Here is a 22581-nt window from a genome sequence, read left to right as displayed (position 1 = left end):
CCCTGGTTTCCGTGTCCAACGTTTGACCGTCCATCTTATTTAAAAAAATTATGAAAAAAAATTAAAAAGATAAGTCACGCATAAAGTATTAATCATGTTTTATCATCTAACAACAATGAAAATACTAATTATAAAAAAAATTTATATAAGACGGATAGTTAAATGTTGGCACGAAAACCCAAGGTTTGCTTTTTTTTAAAGACGGATGGAGTAGTTTGGTTCCTGGTGATGGAACCTTTCCATTCTGATTCTAAATCCTATACTTGGCACGGTGCTTATATTTGTAGCTAATTATTCTTTCTATGACAGACGATGTGCACGTCAACCAGTAAGACACACTCTTTAGAATTGGACTGGTTGTTGAAGAAAAATAATAATACCTGATACGCTTATAGTGATTTTGTGAAATCTCAAAATATATTGATCCAGCTTTAAAGGTGTTCAAAAGAATAGAGCGTGTATGTTTGCACTGTGTTTGGGAAAAAATATCTAGAAGCAAGATTACAAAAACAAAACTGGACTAGTTGTTGAAAAAAAAAAACCTGACAAAAAAATTCCTCCCCCTGTTCATCCCGAAACTTGAGCAGCGAACACAATATTTGACCCCACGTTTGCCAGCAGTACGGAGGTTGACGGACGGACAATTCGTCAATTGCTATCCCTGCAGAAGCCGTTCTAGAACAACAAGTGCAGAAATCGTAGTCAACAACTGTACTGAATTGCCTGTATATTGTTTGGCCAATATGTTGAATCCAAAGCATTGCCACGAGTTTCAGCGTTTGCTGCTAGTACAGAAAAAGACAGAGGCGAAACCTGGGGGGCAATCTGGACGAAGGCTCAGAAGTGGTCCACCCCCCAAATCGCACGCACGCACGCGCGCAATGGTCAATCGACCAAGCAATCGAGCGGAGCACTGCACAAAATTTCTCCCGCTTCCGCTTGCAAATCCAATCCTAAGCTAAAGTTTGATGCCAAAATCGCATCGAGCTCACATGACAAAACTAATCCTGCGTTGCACTTGCACACGTGCGTGCGGCAGATCACCTTGGGTGATCAGCACGTGCGGCGAGGCGGCGCGGCGGCGAGTCGGCGGCGGTGGTGGCGATGCTACCGGCGAAGGGAGGAGGCGCAGGAGCTGGAGCCGGAGGAAGGGCTGCGCCAGAAGCCGCCGCTGTAGAACCGGGAGCGCATGATCTCGAGCTCCAGCTCCGCGTCCGCGTCCGTTTCGCCGCGCGCTGATGACGCCGCCGCCGCCGCCGCCGCCGCCTCGTCGTCCATCATATCGAACGCCGACGCGGCCGCGATCATCGCCTTGGCGCTCCCCGACGGCGACGACGGTCCTCCTTCACCACCACCACCACCGCCTCCTCCTCCTCCGCTTCGGCTCTTGCGACGCCGCTGCCGCCGCCGCCGCCGCCTCATCACCCGCCGCATGACGCCCGCGGGGAGCCTGACGGTGACGAGCAGCAGGATCTCCAGCAGCGCCAGCGGGCAGCAGCAGCACACCGCCGCGCAGTTCGCCGCCGCCTGCCCCGCCGCCTCCCCTCCCCCGCACCCCGGCCGCGGCCGCGCCTCATCCTCCTCCACCTCCTCCTCGCCGCGCTCCCGCATGTGCTCCGATCCTCTCCGCCTCCTCGCCGATCGGACGAGAGAGTCCACGGGAACCTACCCGTGGGTGCAGTGGTATTTAGCGAGACGCGACGCGACGCGAGGGAGGAGAGAGAGAGAGAGGACGACGGTCTTACGGCGGTTGGTGGCTTGTGGAGGAGAGAGAAAGAGGGAGGAGATAGATGGTTAGAGGCGGCGAGATGGCGTGGCGTTGGTTGCTTTTGCAGCCTGCGCCACGGAACGGAGGAAAAGATCAAACCGCAATTTTCTGTTACTACTAGTACATTTAATTTATTTAATTTAAGGGAATTTGATTAAATTGACAATATTAATATTTCCTGAGCTGGTAAGTTGTACTTCCTTCGTCCCAAAATAAATTGATCTAGCACGATATATGACATACGAATCTAAATAGAAAAGTAAATGCTTGTGTGGATGACAAAATCATAGTACTATAATGTATCACGTCTAATATTAGATTGTGTTATTTTGATATAGAGAGAGTAAATGCTTATGCTAATTAATCAAATCGTGGTAATAAGGTCGTGTTTGAATGAATAAATAATTCTCAAATTGTTTTTTCGAAACGTGAGAAACAAATATTTACCATCTCACCCAATAAAAAAATTGTCGTCCACGTTTCAAAAATTATCGTCCGAAAAAATCTCAAGCAGAACAAAAGGATAAATATTTGTTTCAGAATAACCGCTTGCCAAATACCCATTAGATAAAAATACAGTAAAAAATCATATGGAAACGGATGAAATACTAACTGCCAGCTAGCATCTGGTTGCCAAAAAAACGCAACCCCAAAAATTCTCTATCTTTCTCTCTCTTTTTTCCTGAGGCACACGCCAGAATGCCAGGTTAGTTTACGAACGACGGCCGCCGCGCCACGCCAGGAAGCAGCCAATGTGTGACGCAATAGAGATAGAGACGGCGGAGCGCGTCGCTTCCGCGGATGCGTCGTGGAGTCCGACTCAGCACTCGGCAGCCCGAGCTCGACGGAGCGAGAGCGAGACCCAGCGCCGCACGCGGTCTTGGTGGGTTTCCCGATCCGACGGCACAGCGCTTCGCTGCTAAGCATCCACGGTTTCTCTCCGTAGTTCCCTCTCTCTCTCTCTCTCTCTTTCTTGGGGAACTTTTCTTGCTCCTCTATAGTGGCCCAGCCCAGTGATGTCGGCGTTATCGTGCGTGATTGTTTTTTTCTTTTGAACTATCGTGCGTGATTGAGCTTAGTGTTTGACATATATGACGTAATTGAAGCTTGTCTATTCATTTTTTTAATTAAAGTTGCGTAATTGATATGGTCAAGTGATGGCGATGGGTTGGTGACAATAAGCAGTATTAAGCGTGTGTCATTTGGTTAGTGTTGTTAAGAAATGCCAACTGGACATTATTATTTGAATCTTTGATCAGATAGCAGTGGAGCAAGCAACAAATACAAGAGACAAGAGCAGAATAAGCTTCTGGAAGCAGTCAGCCTGAGTCCTACCTAACTCATTCACAAACTGGCGCAACTCCACCTTTCAGTAAGTTTTTACTGCTACTGGAGAACTGTACAGTTCACCCAACACGCTAAAATACATAAAGAGGTTCAGGCTCCAATTTTCTGCTTACAACTACTAGAGTGCAGCATCCTTCCCTAATGCAGGCACCTATGTTCATTGTTTCGTACAGTACAAATCTAGAGAATAACAAAAGGCACGGTAAATCACTTCCTTGAATTCAAAACCTTGTTGAACCAGTAGCTGAATTGCACTTTCAAGTGCAAACTAAAAGAAATACATAGCTTACATAAGGGCCTGTTGCTGTTGATGACTTGGCACAACCACCAGAGATAGGTGGTCGCACAAAACAGTTTTGAGCGCATCCTGATTCACGACTTCTTCCATCATGTAGAAGCGAATTGACAGAAAGAGACGCCTGATCCCTTGTGTTGTGGTGAAAACAAGGATGTGCACAGATGAGGCTTGGACAGACTAGCCTGTCGGTTATTGCATCAGTGAAGGAAAGCTGGTTCTAGTTGAGCAGGCTCACGGATTTGTTTGGTTCTCACCCTGGACAAGCAAGAGCTGCACAGCTTCAGCAACATGAAGCGCCATTGCATCAAGATCCCCCTTAACCTTGTCAGAAACATGCAACATGGATGCATCCAAATCGCAAGGGGTTCTGTCTCGCAGATGCTCACCCAGATCACGCATCGCTTGATTTAGCTTCGAGTTCATGTCATCCAGGGACCTTGTTTGATGCTGCAAGGACTCCTCACATGCCCTGATCTTCTCCTCCTTCAAGTTGACTTTAAAAACGCACTCTTGGTAATCAACCAGCAGGCAATCCATGTCTTTCTGCTCTTCCTTCCAAATCTCTGTCAAGGTATTATCACGTACAAACTTCTCGACGTCAGCTTCCAGCAGGGTCAGGCAGCAATTTTCTACTTCTGATTCAAGAGATGCAATCTTACAATCGATATCATCGTGTCTGTTCATGCTTTTAATTTCTTTCTGCACCATGATAAGCTGTTCACGGGACTTCTTAAGTTCAGATAAAAGCTTTGTTCGCTCCTCCTCAGATCTCAGCAGCTCAGATGCCTTACCAAAATTCACAGGCTTCGACAATGTAGGAGTGGAAGTGTCGATATTATCAATAGCAAAAAGGACCCTTTCTGCCTCCTTTCTCTGAGCTTCGAAAGAGCGGAGTTTTACTTTAAGACCGTCGATTTTGCTTCTCAACGCGGTTTCAGATTCACGTGCTTTTGTAGATGCAACAGAAAATTCTTTTTTGAGAGTTTGGAGGTGACTCAGTTGTTCCTTCTTTTGATTCAATAATTCCAAGCTGACATCAAACTTGGACCCAACAAGGGCTTTGGTTTTCAAGTCCAAGTTCCAGCATGATGCCACAGGCGAGAAATACTTGCTTTCCAAAGCTTCTTTACTCTCCTGTGATTGTGACAGTTCAGCCTTAAGGGCATTCATGTCTTCCTGGTCGTGCTTCAGTTCTAGGCAATGGTGCTGAATGCTTGCTGAAAGTTCTTCTGCCTTAGTACTAGCCATTTCAAGAAGTTTAAAATACTCTACTGCATCCTGGGTAGTTACAAGCTTGTCGTGGACATTCTTCAGTTTGACACGAACAAGCCGCAGGATTTCTTTAAACGTTGATATTGCAGAGTCATGTACATGTTTTACTTCTAGATCTTCATCATCTGTTGCATCACGCATTTCAACATCTTCATATTGAGTATCTACTGTAGTTAAAGAATTGCTACCCTCAAAAAATTTCCTTTTGAATTCATCTCTTTCCTGCATAGCTTTCTCATACAGACCCATAAGTTTATCATTTTCTTCATGCATCTCGTCCAGTTGAAGTTGCAAATCTGTCAATTCACTTCTTGAAAAATTATCCTTGTGATTGCACTGTCCATCCATTATCTTGGAGTCCGATACCTCACTGGATGAGTTGTCTGCTGGCAAAATTGTTGCACTCTCTGGCTTGTCATCTGGCAGCACCCCATTCGCAGCAGCCCCTCCATAAGAATGGCTGCTTTGCTGCTCATTCACACCTTCAATTTGAGGAATGGCAGGATGGCCCCCATCTTGATTCACCTCACCATTGGCGATAGCATGTTCATAGAGCTCAACTAATCTCTTATTATCCTCAATCAAAACTGTAAGCCTTGTTCTTAGTTCCTCATTCGCTTTGGCCAACCCAATAGCAGTTTCATGAGCTTCTGCTTCTCTTTGACTTGCTGTAGCTATGGCATCAACCAAAGTCTTCAGTTCTGTCTGAGCATCAGGCAGATCATGCAAATCTACCTCGGTCTGCACCTGGAGTTCCACAGCCTCAGATTCTTCATGATATTTCTTTGCTGCCTCCAACTCTAATGTCAACTCATCAACACGCCTGCAGAATGTACAAATTATCAGGTAATGGTATTTGAACAGAAGTTCATAATGCATAATAAGCTCTGGATAAAGTGCACATAAATAACACCTTAATCTCAAAAACTTTTAACACAGTGGAATTTGGTGGATAAAAGTTACCAAACACAAACTAGAGAAAACACAAATGACAAATCAAATGATTTAGAAATCAAATGTAAGAGATTGTATCGTCTACTTATGGGTTTATGCATGTAGCTTTGTGTATGCAATACTTTAGATTTTAAATCCTCAAGTTTAGATTGTAATATTTATTTGAGATAAGCAGCAACGCACAGGCAGTGTCTTAGGTAACTTAAATAGCATTGGCCAAGGACATTGCTACAGTTGATAGTATATCGTCAGGGTTGGTTGATCTACCCCAGATAACCATCGAAAACAGCAGGTATTACAGAATCTATAAATCGTCTATTCAGAGTGCACTGGCAGTTATTGTCACACCCCAGCTTCCAAAATCCACATTACCACACTTTCTAAGCAGACTGCGTACGCATAACACCTCACTTATACTTTAATCTTCACTTCGTGTAAAAGGGTCCACCTGGAGGTGCTATGGTTGGAGCATATGGGTTTATATATTGGTCCAACTCTTGATCAACTAGCAAGGTGGTACTAACTATTCTACTCATGCCCACACTTGCATGGGCAGATGGACCACAATTGGGCTCAATATATAGGGCCTATTTAGGGGAGCTTAAAATTCTGAGAAGCAACTGGTTGGTAGCCAGCTTCTGAGAATCTAGAAAAGCTGGGTTTTCCAGCTTCTGGCTTCTAGTTCATTTTCTGGATTCTATATCTACAGCTTCTCAGAATCTAGACCAAAAGTTAGGCTGTTTGGGGGAGTTTTTGATTCCGGGATAAGCTGCTGCAGCTAAAAGCTCCCCCAAACAGGCCCATAGTCAGCTGGATTTCATAGCAGTGCAGTACAAATCTTACTCTAAAAAATATTACCCTTAAACACTTGCAAGCTATCTTCAATGAAATGCTTGTATGTCTGCCCATTTAGATCAACATGATTTGACATTAACAAACATAGCAGTGAATATTTATGTGCTTTCTTACATTTATAGTGAATAAAATCACCTTGGAGAAACTGTTCTTCTAGACATCACAATTGTAAGCCTTTTGTTGGGTTAACAAAGGAATCATCTATGTGAGAGTTTGTAGCATACGGGGCAGAAAATGGAGTACACAGAAAATACAATATACTAGAAGTCTTAAAATAGCAAAGGGTGATATACTTCTTTTTTTCTTTTGTAGGAAATTTTTTATATACCTCTCAAGTTTCTCTTTTGATTCAAGGCAGAAGCTCAGATTTTTACGCAGAGACTCAATTTCTCTCTCATTTTGAATAGCCTGTAACACAATATTGCAAACCAATGTTAGGAATTAGGAAGCAGTACCATCAACAGGGGTATAAAAAGACATTACATATGTCAGGATAGGTTTGTAATATTGACCTGCAAACGAATAAACTCCATTTCCTCATCAGCTGACTCCCCCAAAAATGAGAGGTCCTGCAAAAGGTCATTATGAACATAAGTCAGATGCTAGGTACGCGCACAATAAGCCCTGAAGCAAACATTTTATTGTAAATAAACATTCAGCTTTCAGTAAATTAAGGATGTCTTTAAATTTCACAATTTGTATGTTTCCTTTAAAGGACTGCATAAACAACCTTATTAATAGGATCCTTCTCATGCATAAGTTTCCAATCGAGTGCTTCCAGTAACTGCAGGTTATGCAAGTTAAGTGAGTCAAGACATCAAGGAAATAGTAAAGGAGCAAGGTACACTGAAAAGAGTTCCTGTACTCAGGAGGTCACCATAGCTTGAAGTGGATACCTTATCTTGTAAAACAATTATCTGCTCATGCATCATTTCTCGTTCTCCTTCATCAACAAATGTTTGTAACCTGTAAGTTTTAATGGTAGCAGGGCATCAAACTTCCAACTATATTAGCAATGGCAAATAGATAAACCAAAAGAACACATAAGTAGCATTTGGAGTTTAGAGAAAGAAGTGGATGGATAGGAATGCTTACCTTCGAATATCTTCCTTCAATTGTAAGTTTTCCATAGCAAACCTTGTGACTTCTGGATTGCGGTCCAGTAGGCCACGAAGAGCATCTACTTCCTTCACAAGGTCTTCATTTTCTTGCAACAGATGTGATTCAGCAGATAACTTCCCTGATGTAACTTGCTCCAGTCTTTTTATTCGATCTTCACGAAAACGAAGCCTCATCTTGAAGCTTCTGACCTCTTCCGCTCTTTGAGTTGCCTGTGGTGCCACAGATAATTAAACTTAATAAATGCATATGTATGTTCACTTTAGTTTTGTCAATTTCACAGAAAGTCGACGCAAAATCACAATTAAGAACACAGATGCAGACCAGCTGTTCAGCAACAAGCTTTGCAGCAATCATTGCCTTCAATTTTGCTTCAGTTTCTTGCTCCCTCCTAAAAGCAGCGACAAGCGCAGCATCATAATCTTTCCGCTGAACATAACACATGAGAAAGATAAAACATAAGTAGATGGCCACCAGCCCACCATGTTCAAGAAAAGAAGAGTATATATGAATACCTGCATAGCCCTTTTATCAAACATAAGTGGACTGAACGAGCCTTGACCTTGATTCCACTTAAGTGTGCTAGGAGACTCACATATAAACCCACTGGAACTAGTACATTCTGCTTTGTCAGAATTGACTAACCCTTGCAGGCGACTGACCTCTTTCTGTGATAACAGAGAACATAAGACATAAATCATTTATTAGAACTGTGCTGTTGCAAACTGGTCGTAATCAGTATGAGCCATCAAAGAAGTAGAATAGATAAAATTTCAAATACATTTTATCCTGGACCTTCCTGTCTTTAATGCACTGAAAATATTATAAGGGCAAAAATGAACACATTCTCTGTACCTTAAGATGTTGGATCTGTAAGCGCATGCTCAAAACATCACCAGAGGCATCTTCATTTATAATAGCCTACAATGAACAACAGTCAGTTCATGTTTGCATGTCAACAATAATTAACAATTAGCACATGTTAATTGCATACATTATTTCTTATGTATTTTGCCCGTTGTGCGAATTTCAATGTGCTCAATGTCTCAGCCGCGCAGCTGATAACAAAAAACAAGCAAAAATGTCAATAATATGAAATGTGGAAATAGTCTTTTCAAAAAGAAAAATAGCATTAGATGCCTACCAGCTTGATGGGCTTATGTTCGCAATTATAGTTGTCTTTGAATTCCCTCCAAGTGAATCCTGGGAAGAGGAGATAAGACGTTACTAAAATTATTCTGTTTTGTGTTATTTTAAGTTGAGTTAAAGGTAGCATGTCGTAGAAATGCAATTCGTCAAATGCCAACTCCTATGTCTCTGTAAGAGATAACATAAAATATGAAAAGTTTTACTCAAGTTGTGCATACTGCATAATACGGTACCTGAAGGAGAAATGTCAATTTTGAATCTCGGTAAGGCACGTGATGTGACTTTTTGTTTGATACAGCAATAAGATTTGTAATAACAAGTCTGCAAGAATGATTCGGAGAAGTAATTGAAAATATGAAACTGAATTCAAACCAAACCTTGGATGGTTTTACGTTATGAAATAAATAATACAAGTTAATCAACAAACCCCAAGGTGGAGAGTGACTTATTGATATTGGTAGCTTCCTTCAAGCGTTCCCCTTCAGCACCTGAGCTCTTTTGCCTGCAAGGCATATATATCATTCATGCTGAATAGGAGACTCGAAACTGTATGAAAAGCAAGGAGACAAACTACCTCTCTGAGCCTGCAAGGTCAACTAGGTTAAGCCGAGAAAACCGGTGATGGTTGATACCTTGAGATTCCCACTGTATGGTCAAAAAAATTATTTATAATAGCATGTGTATACATATGCAAGCATTAGGTTAGCCACAAATATAAACCAGTATATCCATCAACATCACCATCCTTGAAACTAATGACAGGTAATATCACTCTTATTACACAAAAAATACATAAACAAGTTGAAGCAGTTCAGTTCATATACCTTACTCTCGATAAGGCAAGTGAAAACACTATGAGAGCGACTGCTTGCTCTATTCATATTGGTAGCCGCCACCTTTCTGTTTGCTGCCCCCTGAAAAGAAACATGTAGTGTTTGGCTAAAGAGATCTAGCTAGTGAAACTAGCATTTTATATGTGAGAGATCCTTTAATAAATCAACTTTTCCAAGCATAATGGGCAACTAAAAAAGTACAATGTGGCAACAATCACAAGTAAAGGCAAAGTTTGGTTTTACTGTTTAAAACTAAAATGCTGAATTTGATCGATTTAGCATTACTCAAGGTTATAAGAATCAGTAAATGGTATTCGTTTGGTGAACCACCTTGTCCTATATTTCTGTATAAAACTGCCTTTTAAGTTTTAACCATTTTCCTATAAAAAATTTCAGACTATATATATTAGATAGCATGTGAACACTATCGAGTACTGTGTTTTATCTATATTGCCTTGTGAACTTCGCAGTCATCAAAATAGTTGCTAGAAGGGCAAAACAGAAGTACCTAAAGTCAAAGATTGGAGATTCAGTCAACATAATTATATTGTTACATACCTAATAAATGGCCATTGTATATTGGAGTATTGGACTACTTATCTACACATTCTTGGAAAGTATGGAATAATTCTCTTTTCATATATATATAGTGTTACAAATTTGCAATGAACAATAGCAGCAGAGCATCACCACAACAGGTTTTCTTTATGACAGGGACACAGTGCATCAAATAACTGATCTTGTAACCAGTTATTGCCTGGCTAAACATGTTTCCTTATTCTTTTTGCAATGGAACAGTCCTAGTCATTTTGTTCAGAAAAATAGCAGTCCTCTTAAGCCAGTCTTAAAGCACAAACCTCAACAAGTTGTTGCATTGCTTCTCGAGCATTGGAAACCTCATGTTCTGTCAAGTTCTCAACATGGACACCCTTTTTAGCATCCTCTCTTATCTGCAAATATAGCTAATAATATCACTTTTTGAAACATTGAGATGTCAAAACTGTGAACATCTCCTAACAGCTTCTTAAAACACAACTAGCAAACATCCGAGGACACACAAATAAGCCATGCTTTTTAGTACTCTACCTGCAAATTTACTGAATTCGGATTTAGCAAATCAAGGATCTGCTCATTGTATATCTCCAAAAAAGAGCATTTGCAAGTAAACCTGAGTTTTTCTTCTTTCCTTATTTCCTTTTCCTGGAACAGCAATGTTAAAATATTTTGGCTGAGAAGAGTACACCACTGTACCGCACAAGAATCAACAAATAATCAAAACTTGCCTTCTGGATTCTTAAAAACAGATGTTCAAACACCCGAGGCGTCATACCACAATTCACATTGTTTCTTCGTGTGCCATTTTCTATATCACCAAGCATTGTGTGTGTCTTGCCACTGCCGGTCTACCAAAATTGGACACCCTTGTAAGCACTAAGCACAGACATTGAAATGCAAATTTACAACAGTATGCAGACTGCTACCCTGGAAACCTAAGTATCTTGAAATGTCAAGTAGAATCAGTAGCTTACCTGACCATAAGCAAACATACAGCTGTTATAGCCAGCCATGCAGTTGTCCACCATGGGCACCCCAGCAACCTTGAACAGATTCTCCTATACATCCAGATGAACATCATTCACACATCTCGCAAGACAAGTAGATAAACAGATCGAAATGACACGGAGAAACAAGGGCGTGAAGAGTGTACCTGCGTGACATACTCGTCCGCAACGAGATCGAACTTGAACCGCGACTCCGGGTGGCCCGTCCAGGTGATGCTCTGGCAGCTATCCTGCCTGACGCATCTCTTCTGTCCCTGCACCGATATCTCGCCGCTGCTCAGCGGCCGAACACGGATCACAACCTGTTGTTGCACCCGCGGAACAATTAGTGGAGCTCGAACAAGGCTAACTAGGTGCTCGGCGAAATGCTCCGATGGGCACATCGCGGGCGGCTTGGGCCTGAGCTACCTAGATCGAGAGGCACTACTCGAAGGAGAAGCTTGCGACGAGGCGAGAGAGGGAGGCGAACCGAACCCTAACCTGCACGTTGTTGTCCTTCCAGAAGGAGGGATCCTCCTGGAGCTCGAACCCCGCGGGGGCGGAGCCGCCGCCGTGGTCGTCGTCGCCGCAGTCGGATGGCATCGCGGCGACGGGATCCCGGTGGAGGCGGCGATGGCGCGGCGGCGGCGGCGGCGGTGGAGGTGGAGGTGGAGGTGGAGGTGGATGGGGAGACGAGATGGGGGGGATTTGAAATGGGGAGCGGAGACGAGGAGAGACGCTGCTCGATTTCGAATTTTGGGGTTCAGTCCGCGCAGCGCGGGGCACCCAAAAGCGAAGCAATTTGCGGCTGGTGAGTGGGACCCCTTTCCAGGTCACCAAATTGAAGTATCGTGACAGTTGGATATTCGTGAAAGACTTGCCTCGAGTTTCAAATTTCACCAAAAACAGCGTAAGAACAGCAGTTTGAATTTCAGCGAGTACTGTTGGAGCTGAAATTTCCAGACAGACATGGATTTTTTTTTTACACGAACAAGAAATACCACGCATTACCAAAAAAAAAAGCTGAAAAAATCTACGAGACATATCAAGGTGAGCATGCATGTTCTTTTCAAATGCATGGAGCATTGGATTAACGGGCACGCTTCGCTAACTCCTAATGCTGTGGTTTTTTAAAAAAGTTTCTATATAAGAATTTTCTTACAGAGTTGTTTTAAAATCATTTTAAACTCTACGGTATGGAAATCATACATTTTTTAGTCTCGAACAATTTTCACAGATCAATTCACTATTCAGTCATCTAGTTTTTGTTTACCCTCCCTGTTTCATAAATTAGCTCTTATATTGAATTTTATGTTTACTCCCTCTGTTTCAATATATTTTCCCAATTTAATTAATAATGGTTTTTGTTTCACTACTGGTATCTTTAAAAGGGTTGATATATTTATATTCACTGTGTAATGTACTTACTAGATTATATGGTATATTTTTAGTCCTTATAAGTTTATTAACAAAACACGAGTGGTCAAACTAGAATCATAACAAGTAAAAATGCCAAGTGTTAGTTTTGAAGCTGCATTACCTTCCATCATCTGCCTTTTGCTTACAAGTCATTGCCGATATTTTAATTTTATAATTTAATTCTAAAGCTTTTCATCATAGTTTATTTCCACCATTACTTTTAAATCACTAAGTTCACTATAAAAGTTTTGCTATCTTTACAAGCCATTTTACGGCCTATCAGTTGTGACCAAATGATGGGGCTGGTTATATTGGAGTTTGGTCGCATGGAGTTCAATCGCCCCATGCTAACCATCCGCATGCAAAATCTGAGCCTCATCGGTAAGTAATATGTTTGGCTGATAAGCTAGCCTCGGTTATAGTTAAGATGGCTATAAAATTTATACATCATGGGTGATGATAAAAATTGCACCCTAGTTAGAGTAGTATTGATGTCCAGTCAACTTAGAAATTAGTGCCCAGTATTTCTAAACAAGCGATTCTCGATACACTGTTGACGAAAAAAATCGAACACACCGACCTATGAGATCTGCTTAGCTTCTGTGCAGGTCCAAATCTTGATGAGATGCGGGCGTACCAGTCAGTTTAATTCGGTAACTGACAATATATGCAAATAGTATATCAAAACAGCCGATCGGCTGATAAGCCGATGGAGTAGTTCCAGCCGATAGCCGATGCCGATAGCGATAGGGTTTAAGTAATCGGCTATATGTCCAATGTAGATGATGATATAAAGGCAATCGACTGTTGGTAATAAAGTATAACAATAATATAGTCCAGTAGAAACCAATCGGCTATAAACAATATATAATAAGCATTGATCCGAAGATTAAAGCACACATCGGCTGGAGGTCCGATATCATGAAATCCACAAGATTAGATTAAACAGTGAAACCTTTGTTGTCATCGGCTAAATCCAACTTATATGTATATGCAATCCTTATGAGCCGATGCAACATCCAGATAACTCACCGGCTGAAACTCCGATGAAACCCTTATTGGCAATCAAAAAGCAGGCTAAAGATTATGGTTCTAAGCACGACTTAGTAGATCAAACTTAACTGATGCAGCACTAAGTATGAAAAGAAACATAATATCTAAACAATCAAGCCGTTGACTGAGTTTTCAGGGTGGTGGATGTTTAAGCTAATCTAATCTAGCAATGCGATTTAGCCAATACCGGCAGAAACCCTAAAACGAGAAGCAGCCGATAGAGCTAAATTGATATGCTAAGACTAGATTAACAGAGACATATGATAAATAGGTAGGCAAATATATCATCCAAACCAGAGCAATCCAAGAGGTCGAATGTACTGATGCAGCCTTGAACGACGCCGACGTAAACGATACAATTGCCTGGGATGGCGGAACATTGGACTTACCCCTTAGTCGGAGATCGAACATCGATGCAGCCTCACGTCAGGTGCCAAGTCCCGCCGGACGATAAAATAAAGTAGAAAAGGTAAAAGGTGGCGATGCGCCAAATTGTATTGATCGTGAAGATAAATTACATAGACCCTGGGTGTACATATTTATACCCATGGGTTGATACAAGTCCTTGTCGGACAAGAAAGAAACTTTCCTAAAGATAAAAGGCAAGATAAAGTCCTTATAGGACACTAAACACACGTTCCTAAAGATAAAAGGAAACTAATAAATTATTCCTAATTAATAGATAACTTGTCATGCCGTATTCTCTTTGAACTCGGTCTCTTCTGGATAAGCTTCCTTTAGTAGATCAATTTCCTTAACCGAATATATCAAGAATCCGACAACTGACGACTTGACAACTCTCATCGGCTAATCTTAGGACTTCGAAGCCGATGCTGACTCTAAGCCGATGACTACTCCGGGCTTACCAAAATTCACTGTTAACTGTGGGCAAAGAAACCTTATTTATCTATTTATTTCATTCGGCAAAGAAAACTTCTATATCTCTTCTTTTTATGGGGCAGATAAACATGTGGTCATTTATGATTATCACCTAAATATTAATAATGATAATCAAGCATGATTCGTTGGTTTGGAGTACCAAAACCTTGCCAAGTTTTAGCACTAGCTAATTAATTAGAATTTGAATTAGTGTGAGAAAAAAATAATAGCAAACCAAACATCTATTTATACTATCATTAAAGTTTTCGAAATTTTGATACGGCAAAAAAATCAGCTTCAATGATCATTCCAAACATACCCGCAATCTTTCAAGATCAAATTAACCAGATTTAAGAGTAAATTACATCAGCGGTACACAAACTGGCTAGATAAGTGTAATCTAGTGTATGAACTTGTAAAATGCTCGTTTTGATGCATGAACTTATTTGGTGCGTGCGTACAAGACCAAAACCGTACGACAATGTTAATCTTGCTGATTTTGTTATTGATTTTAATGCTATGTAAACAAATATCACGTAGATAAAGATCAATTTAGCAAAACATATAATAATGCATATTGATTGCATGAAGAAAAAGATAAAAAATTGAGTAACGATGCAAGCGATAGTAACAAAGGAAGATAAAGTAGAAACCAAATTTATACATATAACCTTTCTACTATATGTGCACCACGCATGTCATGTAATAATTTATAATGTTCAACTTGAAAAATCAGCCTTGTCATGCCATTTTGGCTTTGGGATGTACGCACTAAACAAGTTCGTACAACAAAATAAGTGTTTTACAAATTTATGCACTAGTAGACTGCATCCACTAAGTTGTGTATCGTTGATGCAATTTACTCCAGATTTAATCTACAGATATGAGATATCCACCAAGGCCCAGCCCATTTTGGGCGCTGAAGCGAGCACTTTCCACTACGGCCCAGCCCGCTTTGGGATAGCGAAAGCGAGAACCCCAGAAGCCCGTGGAAGCTTCGGAAGCGGCGCGGCGCGGCGCTGGGCGGGGGAGAAGACCAGAGCGGCGAGGAAGGAGGCGGCGCCCAGCGGGGAGAGCGAGCGGCTCGACGCCGACGGCCATGGCGCTGCTGATGGATCCCGGGGCGGGAGGCCCCCTGACGGAGAGCGAGAAGGCCGACCTGGACGCCATCGCCGCCATCAAGGAGTCGGCGGCGGCAGAGTACAAGGAGAAGGGCAACCGGCTCGTCAAGATGGGCCGGAGCCACTACGCCGACGCCGTCGACTGCTACACCAAGGCCATTGCCCAGATGGAGCCGCTGCCGCCGCCGCCGGTGCCATCCCCCGACGCCTCCGTCCTCTTCGCCAACCGCGCCCACGTCAACCTCCTCCTCGGCAACCACCGCCGCGCCCTCGACGACGCCGCCCGTGCCGTCCAGCTCTCTCCCTCCAACGTCAAGGTGCCCTCCTTGTTCTTTGTTGGATTCGGCAAAGAAACCTTCGCCTTCGCGTGATGTGTGAGATTCTTGTAGCTAGGCGTACTACCGGGCGGCGAAAGCGGCGATTGCTCTCGGCTTGCTGCCGGAGGCGGCGGCCTTCTGCCGGCGGGGGATCGAGCAGGACCCTGCTAATGAGGAGCTCAAGAAATTGCTCGCACAAGTGGACGCCCAACAGAGTGAGCAAGATCGTCATAGGGCCAAGGTTGCGCAGGCCGTGTCCGCTGCGAAGGTCTCTCCTGCTCCAAATTTGGGATTTCGACATTGCTGTAATTGGTTTCCGATATGTGGAATTAACCAGTGTTATATGTATGTAGGATATTGTTGCCGCTATAGAGAAGAGGGGGTTGAAGCTTGGGAAGGCAGCATATCAAGAGCTTACCGGTGTAAAGAAGCCGAAGTTGGATGAGCAGGGTGTGCTTCACTGGCCAGTTCTTCTGCTCTACCCGGAGGTCATGTCGAGTGACTTCATCGAGGATTTTCCGGAGACAGATACTTTCGTGCCCCACCTTGATGTCATATCCTTTCTAAACTATATAATGTTATTATCTTAAGATTAAGTGCATAATAAGTATAGGCTATGTGATGGAATCACTGAATTTGTGTTGAACCCTTAACTACTGTCAAACATGTTCTCAGAAAGTTCTCCACCATTACCATGGGATGATAAACACGCTTACACACGGGATGCTGTTGAGTTATATTATCAGGTTCGTGTGTATGAATTGAATTTCCTTGAAACCAATTACCTGCCTGCTTTCTAATTGTTAAAAGTTGGAAAATATGTCTAAATAACTTGGGCTAGACACTTCATTGTTCATATAGCATTGTAACAATACATTAATGGCACAATGGTGTGATTAAACAACTATTAATGTGTTAATTTGTATTTTTGGCTACCAACAGTTCCCTGTGAATTCAGGTAAACAAGTACGTCTGTTTGTCAGCATATAGGACATTATAGTTAACTTGTAAAAGCTGCACATGTAAGTTGTCTCCATATTTAGCCAATACAGTTTAACACATGGTGCGTGATTGTGGATTACACACCGAGATGGTTTGATCCCTGTTTTTATATGTAAGGTAGAGTTATTGTCAATATTTCGAAAATCTTAGCCTCACATTATTTTTCCAAATTTGGAGTCAAATTTGGAGATAACAACGTCTGATTAGAAAGGGAGGCATGGACAACACATATTTTGATGCTAGCAAGTTAATCATCATTGTCATCATCTGGTTCAGTTTGTGAAGTTCAGTATTGTTGTGGATTGCTTGTTTTTACAGCTTGCTATACACAGTTGTTTGGCAGATTATCTTTAGGATGTATGAATTTCCTATATCGATCGTCCATCTTCTGTTTGTTGTTGTGTAACTGATTCTTTACTTTGTGACATTAGGCTGGCGTTGGCACAGTTCTGTCCAAAAGTGAAATATTGAAAATTCTTTTGGAAGGCACTATGGACTCAAAGTCACTTCCTGAAAGCCTGCTTGATGAGGAAGATGGAGAAAATGATGATGGCAAGAGCAGCACAATTACATCATCAGGTTTGTCGATGAACATATTCTTTAGCTTGTCATACTAAAAGAAGGCAATGTGGTGGTGATATATCTTCCACCTGCACACCCACTCCATCTACATTACATTTTTGTTAATTGTCTTCTTATTATTTGTTCTTCTAAAATATAAATTTAGATTCGAAAGGTGTAAGACAGCCAAATTGTCAGATACATGTGTACATGCTAATTTCCAATTAAAACTGTATCAACAATGCCAAGTGCGCTGTAACAAAAATGCAAAGGGTGGTGTTCAATGCAAAATAAGTATCAACAATGCCAAGTGCGCTGTAACAAAAATGCAAAGGGTGGTATTCAATGCAAAATAAAAAGTTTTGAACATGTATGATTCATTTTTATTGGTAGCAAATGTGCGGTTATTTAGCAAGTAAAAGAAATCAACATGTTATTATAACCAGCCTTCTTGTACAGCTAGGCAACTCATGTACCCTTCTCAAATAAATACTGTTACTGTTCAACTTTTAGGAAGCTGCTTCGGAGCTCTCCAGTCTTTTGCACGAATCACATGTATTACAGTAAATGGCATTCATTACTATAGTATTTTTCTTTAATGTGTAGATAAGGGTTCTGTGAAGTGGATCAATGTAAAAGAGGGAAAAACTCTTCAAGAAGTGCTGCAGCATAAAGACTTCATCATCCCTGCAATTCCTGGTCTGGTTCCTCTCTCCTTGAACGATTTCACATATTACATATAAATCCGGAGTATTTAATGACCCCATCTCTTTGCTTGCAGTGTTCTTTGTTGTTTCAAGAAAATCCACCTTTTACAGAAAGTTCAAGGCAGGAAACTGGTCTTTGCCGTAATGCTTAGCGTGATTCAGTTTGGCACATTTGGAAGATGATTAGTGCGGTACGCGTATGATCAGAGAAGAAAAGCTGGCCACCTAGTCATTCTTGTATGGTTTTATATGTTGCTTTATAGAATGATGAGGTGTGTTCTTTCCTGTATTTGGTACAATTCTCAAGTATTTTCCTATCCTTTGCTTGAGATGCTCAGTATGCCGTTTCTGGAGAAACACACTGAGAATGTACTTATGTATGGACAGCTTTGGGCCTGATTTAGCGCTTGGCACAGTGATGGTATCTTGTACGCCATATCTACCAACCAATTTTAGCACCAAACTTTTCTTGTCAAATACCTTGTGTGAACTGTAAGATTCAACCTCCAATTCCTTGGTGTGAAATCCGGCAACGTTGATGTGTTTTCTCACTGCGGTGATATTCGGATTGGAACCATCGACGATGTTCTCAGTTGACTTGTGTGGGAGTGAAATCTCTCATTCAGGCCGATCGAGTTTAGTTTCAAAATTTTTCTTCAAACTTCCAATTTTTCTTTCACATCAAAACTTTCTTACACACACAAACTTTCAACTTTTTCGTCGCATCGTTTCAATTTTAACTAAACTTTCAATTTCAATTTTGGTGTGAACTATACACACCCTCGCTGCCTTGTAAATCCTTTATTCAGCACTATCTCCTCCTTGGATACAGCTACAAGCACGCATCATGCATGCAGATTGGAGTGCCAAGAACTCAAACCTGTGCCACGGTGATCTGAACAAACGCAACACACATCCAGAAAACTAAATCAGCAGGTAGCCTTGTCCCTTACCAGCTCAACGCAACAACTGATGCAGAGATGCTGCCGGTGCGGTGGCAACTGGCAAGATGTATATGTGTTTGTACGCCCTGGCACGCATGCGGCACGCATGGCGCCGGTGCAGCGAAACCGGGGGCAGCTGTCCGGATCGCACATCCTGGGAGGGAGGGATAGGGATGAATGCTTACCATGCGGGGGGAAGCCAGATGAGACGAACGCAAAGGTGCAAACGCGCGCAGGAGAAGGGGAGAAAGCGAGAAACGTGTCGCCCCAAGTAGCGAACAAAAACGGCCGCCCCCGCGCGTGGCGGTGGGTGGGTTCCGGCCGGTCATCTCTATCCCGCGCCGTCCACGCGACAAAACAGGGGACGACGCAACCCCGGCGCCTTCTGTGGCTGTGCGCGTATATATATAGAGCACGGGACACGGGAGTGTGTGTGTGATCGATCATCTGGTGGTAGTGAACCGTGAACACACGGCGCGACAGGTAAACTAGTGAGAGAGCGACTGCGAGATGGAGGAGAAGGGCGCGTCTCCCGCGGCGGCGGCGGCGACGAGCGGGGAGCCGGGAGCGGCGGCGGGGACGATGAAGGTGGTGGTGGCCGTGGACGCGAGCGAGGAGAGCCTGAACGCGCTGTCGTGGGCGCTGGACAACGTCATCGGGCGCCGCGCCGGCGCCGTTTCGGTCGTCGTCGTCCACGCGCAGCACGGCCCCGACCACTTCGTCTACCCCGTCGCCGCGCACGGTATCGGATGTCAGCACACCGGCTAGACCATATATACAAACTAGTGTTAACTTTTACCAGTTCACTTCGCATTTCACGAGACTGACACGGCGTGTACATGTGCGTGTGTCACGGAAGCAGCCATAGCCTACGCCCCCGCCTCGGCGATCGAGTCCATGAGGAAGGCGCAGGAGGAGATCTCCAGGAAGGTCGTGTCGCGCGCGCTCGACGTCTGCAAGCAGAGAGAGGCAAGCACGCCTAGCCAGCGCTAGTGTTCACGTATAGCGATCTGAAAATTCTAACCGATAGCGATGCATGCAGGTGAGCGCGACGGGCGCCATCGTGGAGGGCGACGCCAAGGAGGCCATCTGCCAGGCCGTGGAGGAGATGCACGCCGACATGCTCGTCCTGGGAAGCCGCGGCCTAGGCAAGATCAAGAGGTAAAAACTGCGCTCAAATCAATCCACATGTACACACGCCCACGCCGCGAAATCGAACGAACGGTTGTGACATTTTTTGCTTTCTTCGTTGTGCAGGGCGTTCTTGGGCAGCGTCAGCGACTACCTCGTCCATCACGCGTGCTGCCCCGTGCTGGTCGTGAAGCCCACCAAGGCGCACGACAAGTGAACTCGATCTGCTGCTCCTTTGCTGCCTGATGGATGTCCTGTGAAGTGAAGACTTGGCTATCTTTTGCTACTGATTACTCATGGAGCCGGTGGCTGCTGTTATTACTTGTGTTGAAAATAAAAGGATATGTTAAGCTTCTGAGGCTGGCAGTTCTTATGTAGATGCAACGTGCAAACTGAAACTAATACATGGAACTGCCGTTGAAGCTTCTGAGCTCCTGTGTAGATGTAATGTGCAAAACTGCAAACTGAAGCAAATACATGAGTAGTACTTGTGGATATAGAACTGCAATGTTTCCTTCTTGTTCAGTGTGAAACCACTCATTCAGAAAAGACGCCCTCAAAATATTCGGTTCTTGTGATGAAGTTGTTACCCTAAACACGGCTTACATGCCCCAAATCACTGCTTTCGAAGGCCGAACATTGCAAGAAACCACAAATCCTTTAAGCACAATCATGAAACTAAAAGGGGTACATTGTGTAAAGTTTAATCCAACAAACACATCACAACGGACAGATTCAGGGATTCAGTAAAACATTGCCGAGATTCCTACTGATGCTATTGCTTCAGTGACCTACAAACAAAAATGCAGGAACTGTGAAAGCATGAATCCATCCCTAGGCATCAAGACTTGAACATTTGAAACAGCTAAACGGTAGCGCCATCATTTTGCTCCCAACCGCCAAGTCTATCTTCGGGATCATAATTTGTGAACAAGCGGAATTCATTTCCTAGCTTGTTTGAATGCTGAGGCTTGAATCCACAGGGACGCACATTTAGGAGCTCAAATGCCCTGTCCCTCTGAACTTCCCCTGGCAAAACACGAGAAACTTGTTACAGAAAAATAACTTGATTTGAACTATGCATTTCAGAGTTTAAAACCAGAAATACCAGAAGACAAGGCATGTGATCCACCATATCACAATACTGAACATAAAAACAGGGATACTAAATTTACGTAAACTAGTGCACATCAGATGACAATGATATGCAGACTAAGCTACTGTAGTACAGTACGTTGATTTCATACAAGAAGAGCAGACGATGTTTTGCTTTGAAAACAACAAGAAGGTCATGATGTTATAGAGAATACCCCAGTAGCTACTACAAGCCTTCAACTGAATATGCCACTCTCGCGCCCTAGTTTACACACACTTATAGCCTAATCAGTAGTGCATATCAAATCATTTCAAGCAGTTCCAGTTAATGGGCACTTAACCTCCCGGCAACAATTTGCTCTAGTTTGATACACTTGATTGCAGAAACATGATCCAATCATCAAGACTAATCAATTTACAATCATCACGAAAGAAATCTTGGAGACCAATGGCATTAACCAGACACGAAATTATCACAAGCTTCAGTTACCTGTCAGTAACAGCAGGAATGAGCCTTCAGGATGTGCGAGGAAAGATACCGTCTTGGCAACCTTCTCCAAGCACTCCTTACTCTGCACGAACAACCAATCGCAATTTCTTCTAACATTTTAGTCCAATCGAATATAAATCAAGAAGAAGAAGAGGGAGAATCTCTCTCTGCATACCAGGTAGGGAGGGTCGGCGACGACGATCCGGTAGGCGTGCTTCATCGCCGCCGGAAGCTCCTCCGGCTGGTTGTAGTCGTAGAAGGTGAAGTCGCCGCCGTACTGCCCGAACCGCACGTCGTACTCCAGCAGCTGCGCGGTCACATCAGGGCTGCTCGTCTTGAGGTAGGTGTAGAGCGTCGGGCACGCGACGCAGGCCACCGCTGCGGAGGAGGCCGGGCCGGAGAGGGAGACGAGGCGGGCGACCTCCTCGGCGAGCGCCCGCGCCGTGCGCTCGTCGTACCAGAACTGGCTCAGCCGCCAGTCCTCCGCCACCAGCTCCACCCCGCCGCCGCCTTCCTCCCCTTCCTCCCCACCGTCCCGCCCCTGTTCCAGAAGAAACTCCCGCAGCGCCTCCGCCGCCGCCGCGCTCAGCTGCGGCCGGTCATCCTCCTCCCCTCTCACCTCGCCCCTCACTCTCTCCTCCACACCGCTCGCCATTGTTGTCTCCCACTCCCCACTCTTCGCCTTCCTCTCCGATAGAGGCGGCGCTTGTAAGGAACTTTCCACCA

At 43.6% G+C, this 22581-nt stretch overlaps 5 protein-coding genes and 1 long non-coding RNA gene across 9 annotated transcripts; 2 read left to right on the top strand and 4 right to left on the bottom strand.

The window, feature by feature from the left end:
- Positions 1-697: 697 nt before the first annotated feature.
- On the bottom strand, positions 698-1932 carry LOC4334124 (AT-rich interactive domain-containing protein 1B). Its single transcript, NM_001424306.1, has one exon. It carries the CDS (start codon positions 1609-1611, stop codon positions 1108-1110), a length of 504 nt encoding a protein of 167 aa, NP_001411235.1. The 5' UTR covers positions 1612-1932; the 3' UTR covers positions 698-1107.
- A 1188-nt stretch (positions 1933-3120) lies between these two features.
- Positions 3121-11894, bottom strand: LOC9269802 (kinesin-like protein KIN-12G). Its single transcript, XM_015772503.3, has 21 exons — positions 11638-11894; positions 11304-11459; positions 11125-11208; positions 10879-10998; positions 10682-10795; positions 10453-10545; positions 9587-9676; positions 9337-9407; positions 9190-9264; positions 8996-9083; positions 8758-8816; positions 8608-8671; positions 8469-8534; positions 8129-8281; positions 7938-8042; positions 7590-7825; positions 7391-7460; positions 7225-7278; positions 7007-7063; positions 6823-6902; positions 3121-5508 (listed from the first exon to the last, which is right to left on the bottom strand). Exons 1-21 carry the CDS (start codon positions 11737-11739, stop codon positions 3645-3647), a joined length of 3801 nt encoding a protein of 1266 aa, XP_015627989.1. The 5' UTR covers positions 11740-11894; the 3' UTR covers positions 3121-3644.
- A 3598-nt stretch (positions 11895-15492) lies between these two features.
- Positions 15493-18672, top strand: LOC4334120 (uncharacterized). The gene is made up of 7 exons (XM_015772300.3): positions 15493-15925; positions 16002-16193; positions 16279-16479; positions 16591-16671; positions 17359-17506; positions 18095-18187; positions 18270-18672. Exons 1-7 carry the CDS (start codon positions 15587-15589, stop codon positions 18338-18340), a joined length of 1125 nt encoding a protein of 374 aa, XP_015627786.1. The 5' UTR covers positions 15493-15586; the 3' UTR covers positions 18341-18672.
- Positions 18673-18831: 159 nt separating this feature from the next.
- Positions 18832-19497, bottom strand: LOC136355621 (uncharacterized). Its single transcript, XR_010739955.1, has 2 exons — positions 19325-19497; positions 18832-19090 (listed from the first exon to the last, which is right to left on the bottom strand). It is a non-coding gene; the product is annotated as an uncharacterized lncRNA (long non-coding RNA).
- A 75-nt stretch (positions 19498-19572) lies between these two features.
- LOC4334119 (universal stress protein A-like protein) lies at positions 19573-20789 on the top strand. Of its 4 annotated transcripts, none has more exons than XM_015776400.3 (4): positions 19573-19881; positions 20002-20108; positions 20182-20300; positions 20397-20789. In XM_015776400.3, exons 1-4 carry the CDS (start codon positions 19650-19652, stop codon positions 20485-20487), a joined length of 549 nt encoding a protein of 182 aa, XP_015631886.1. In that variant the 5' UTR covers positions 19573-19649; the 3' UTR covers positions 20488-20789. The 4 variants fall into 4 exon arrangements, with proteins under 4 accessions (XP_015631886.1, XP_015631885.1, XP_015631884.1 ...); XM_015776399.3 differs by having other exon boundaries at positions 19999-20108; XM_015776398.3 differs by having other exon boundaries at positions 19573-19890.
- A 120-nt stretch (positions 20790-20909) lies between these two features.
- Positions 20910-22535, bottom strand: LOC4334118 (uncharacterized). The gene is made up of 3 exons (XM_015776396.3): positions 22031-22535; positions 21856-21937; positions 20910-21299 (listed from the first exon to the last, which is right to left on the bottom strand). The coding sequence occupies exons 1-3, from the start codon at positions 22508-22510 to the stop codon at positions 21136-21138; spliced, it is 726 nt and encodes a 241-aa protein (XP_015631882.1). The 5' UTR covers positions 22511-22535; the 3' UTR covers positions 20910-21135.
- Positions 22536-22581: the final 46 nt, after the last annotated feature.

This window comes from Oryza sativa, chromosome 3, assembly GCF_034140825.1.
Source record: "Oryza sativa Japonica Group chromosome 3, ASM3414082v1".
NCBI classification, from domain to species: Eukaryota; Viridiplantae; Streptophyta; class Magnoliopsida; order Poales; family Poaceae; genus Oryza; species Oryza sativa.
The sequence above is the reverse complement of the archived record's forward strand: the minus strand, read 5'-3'. Positions and strand labels throughout refer to the sequence as shown.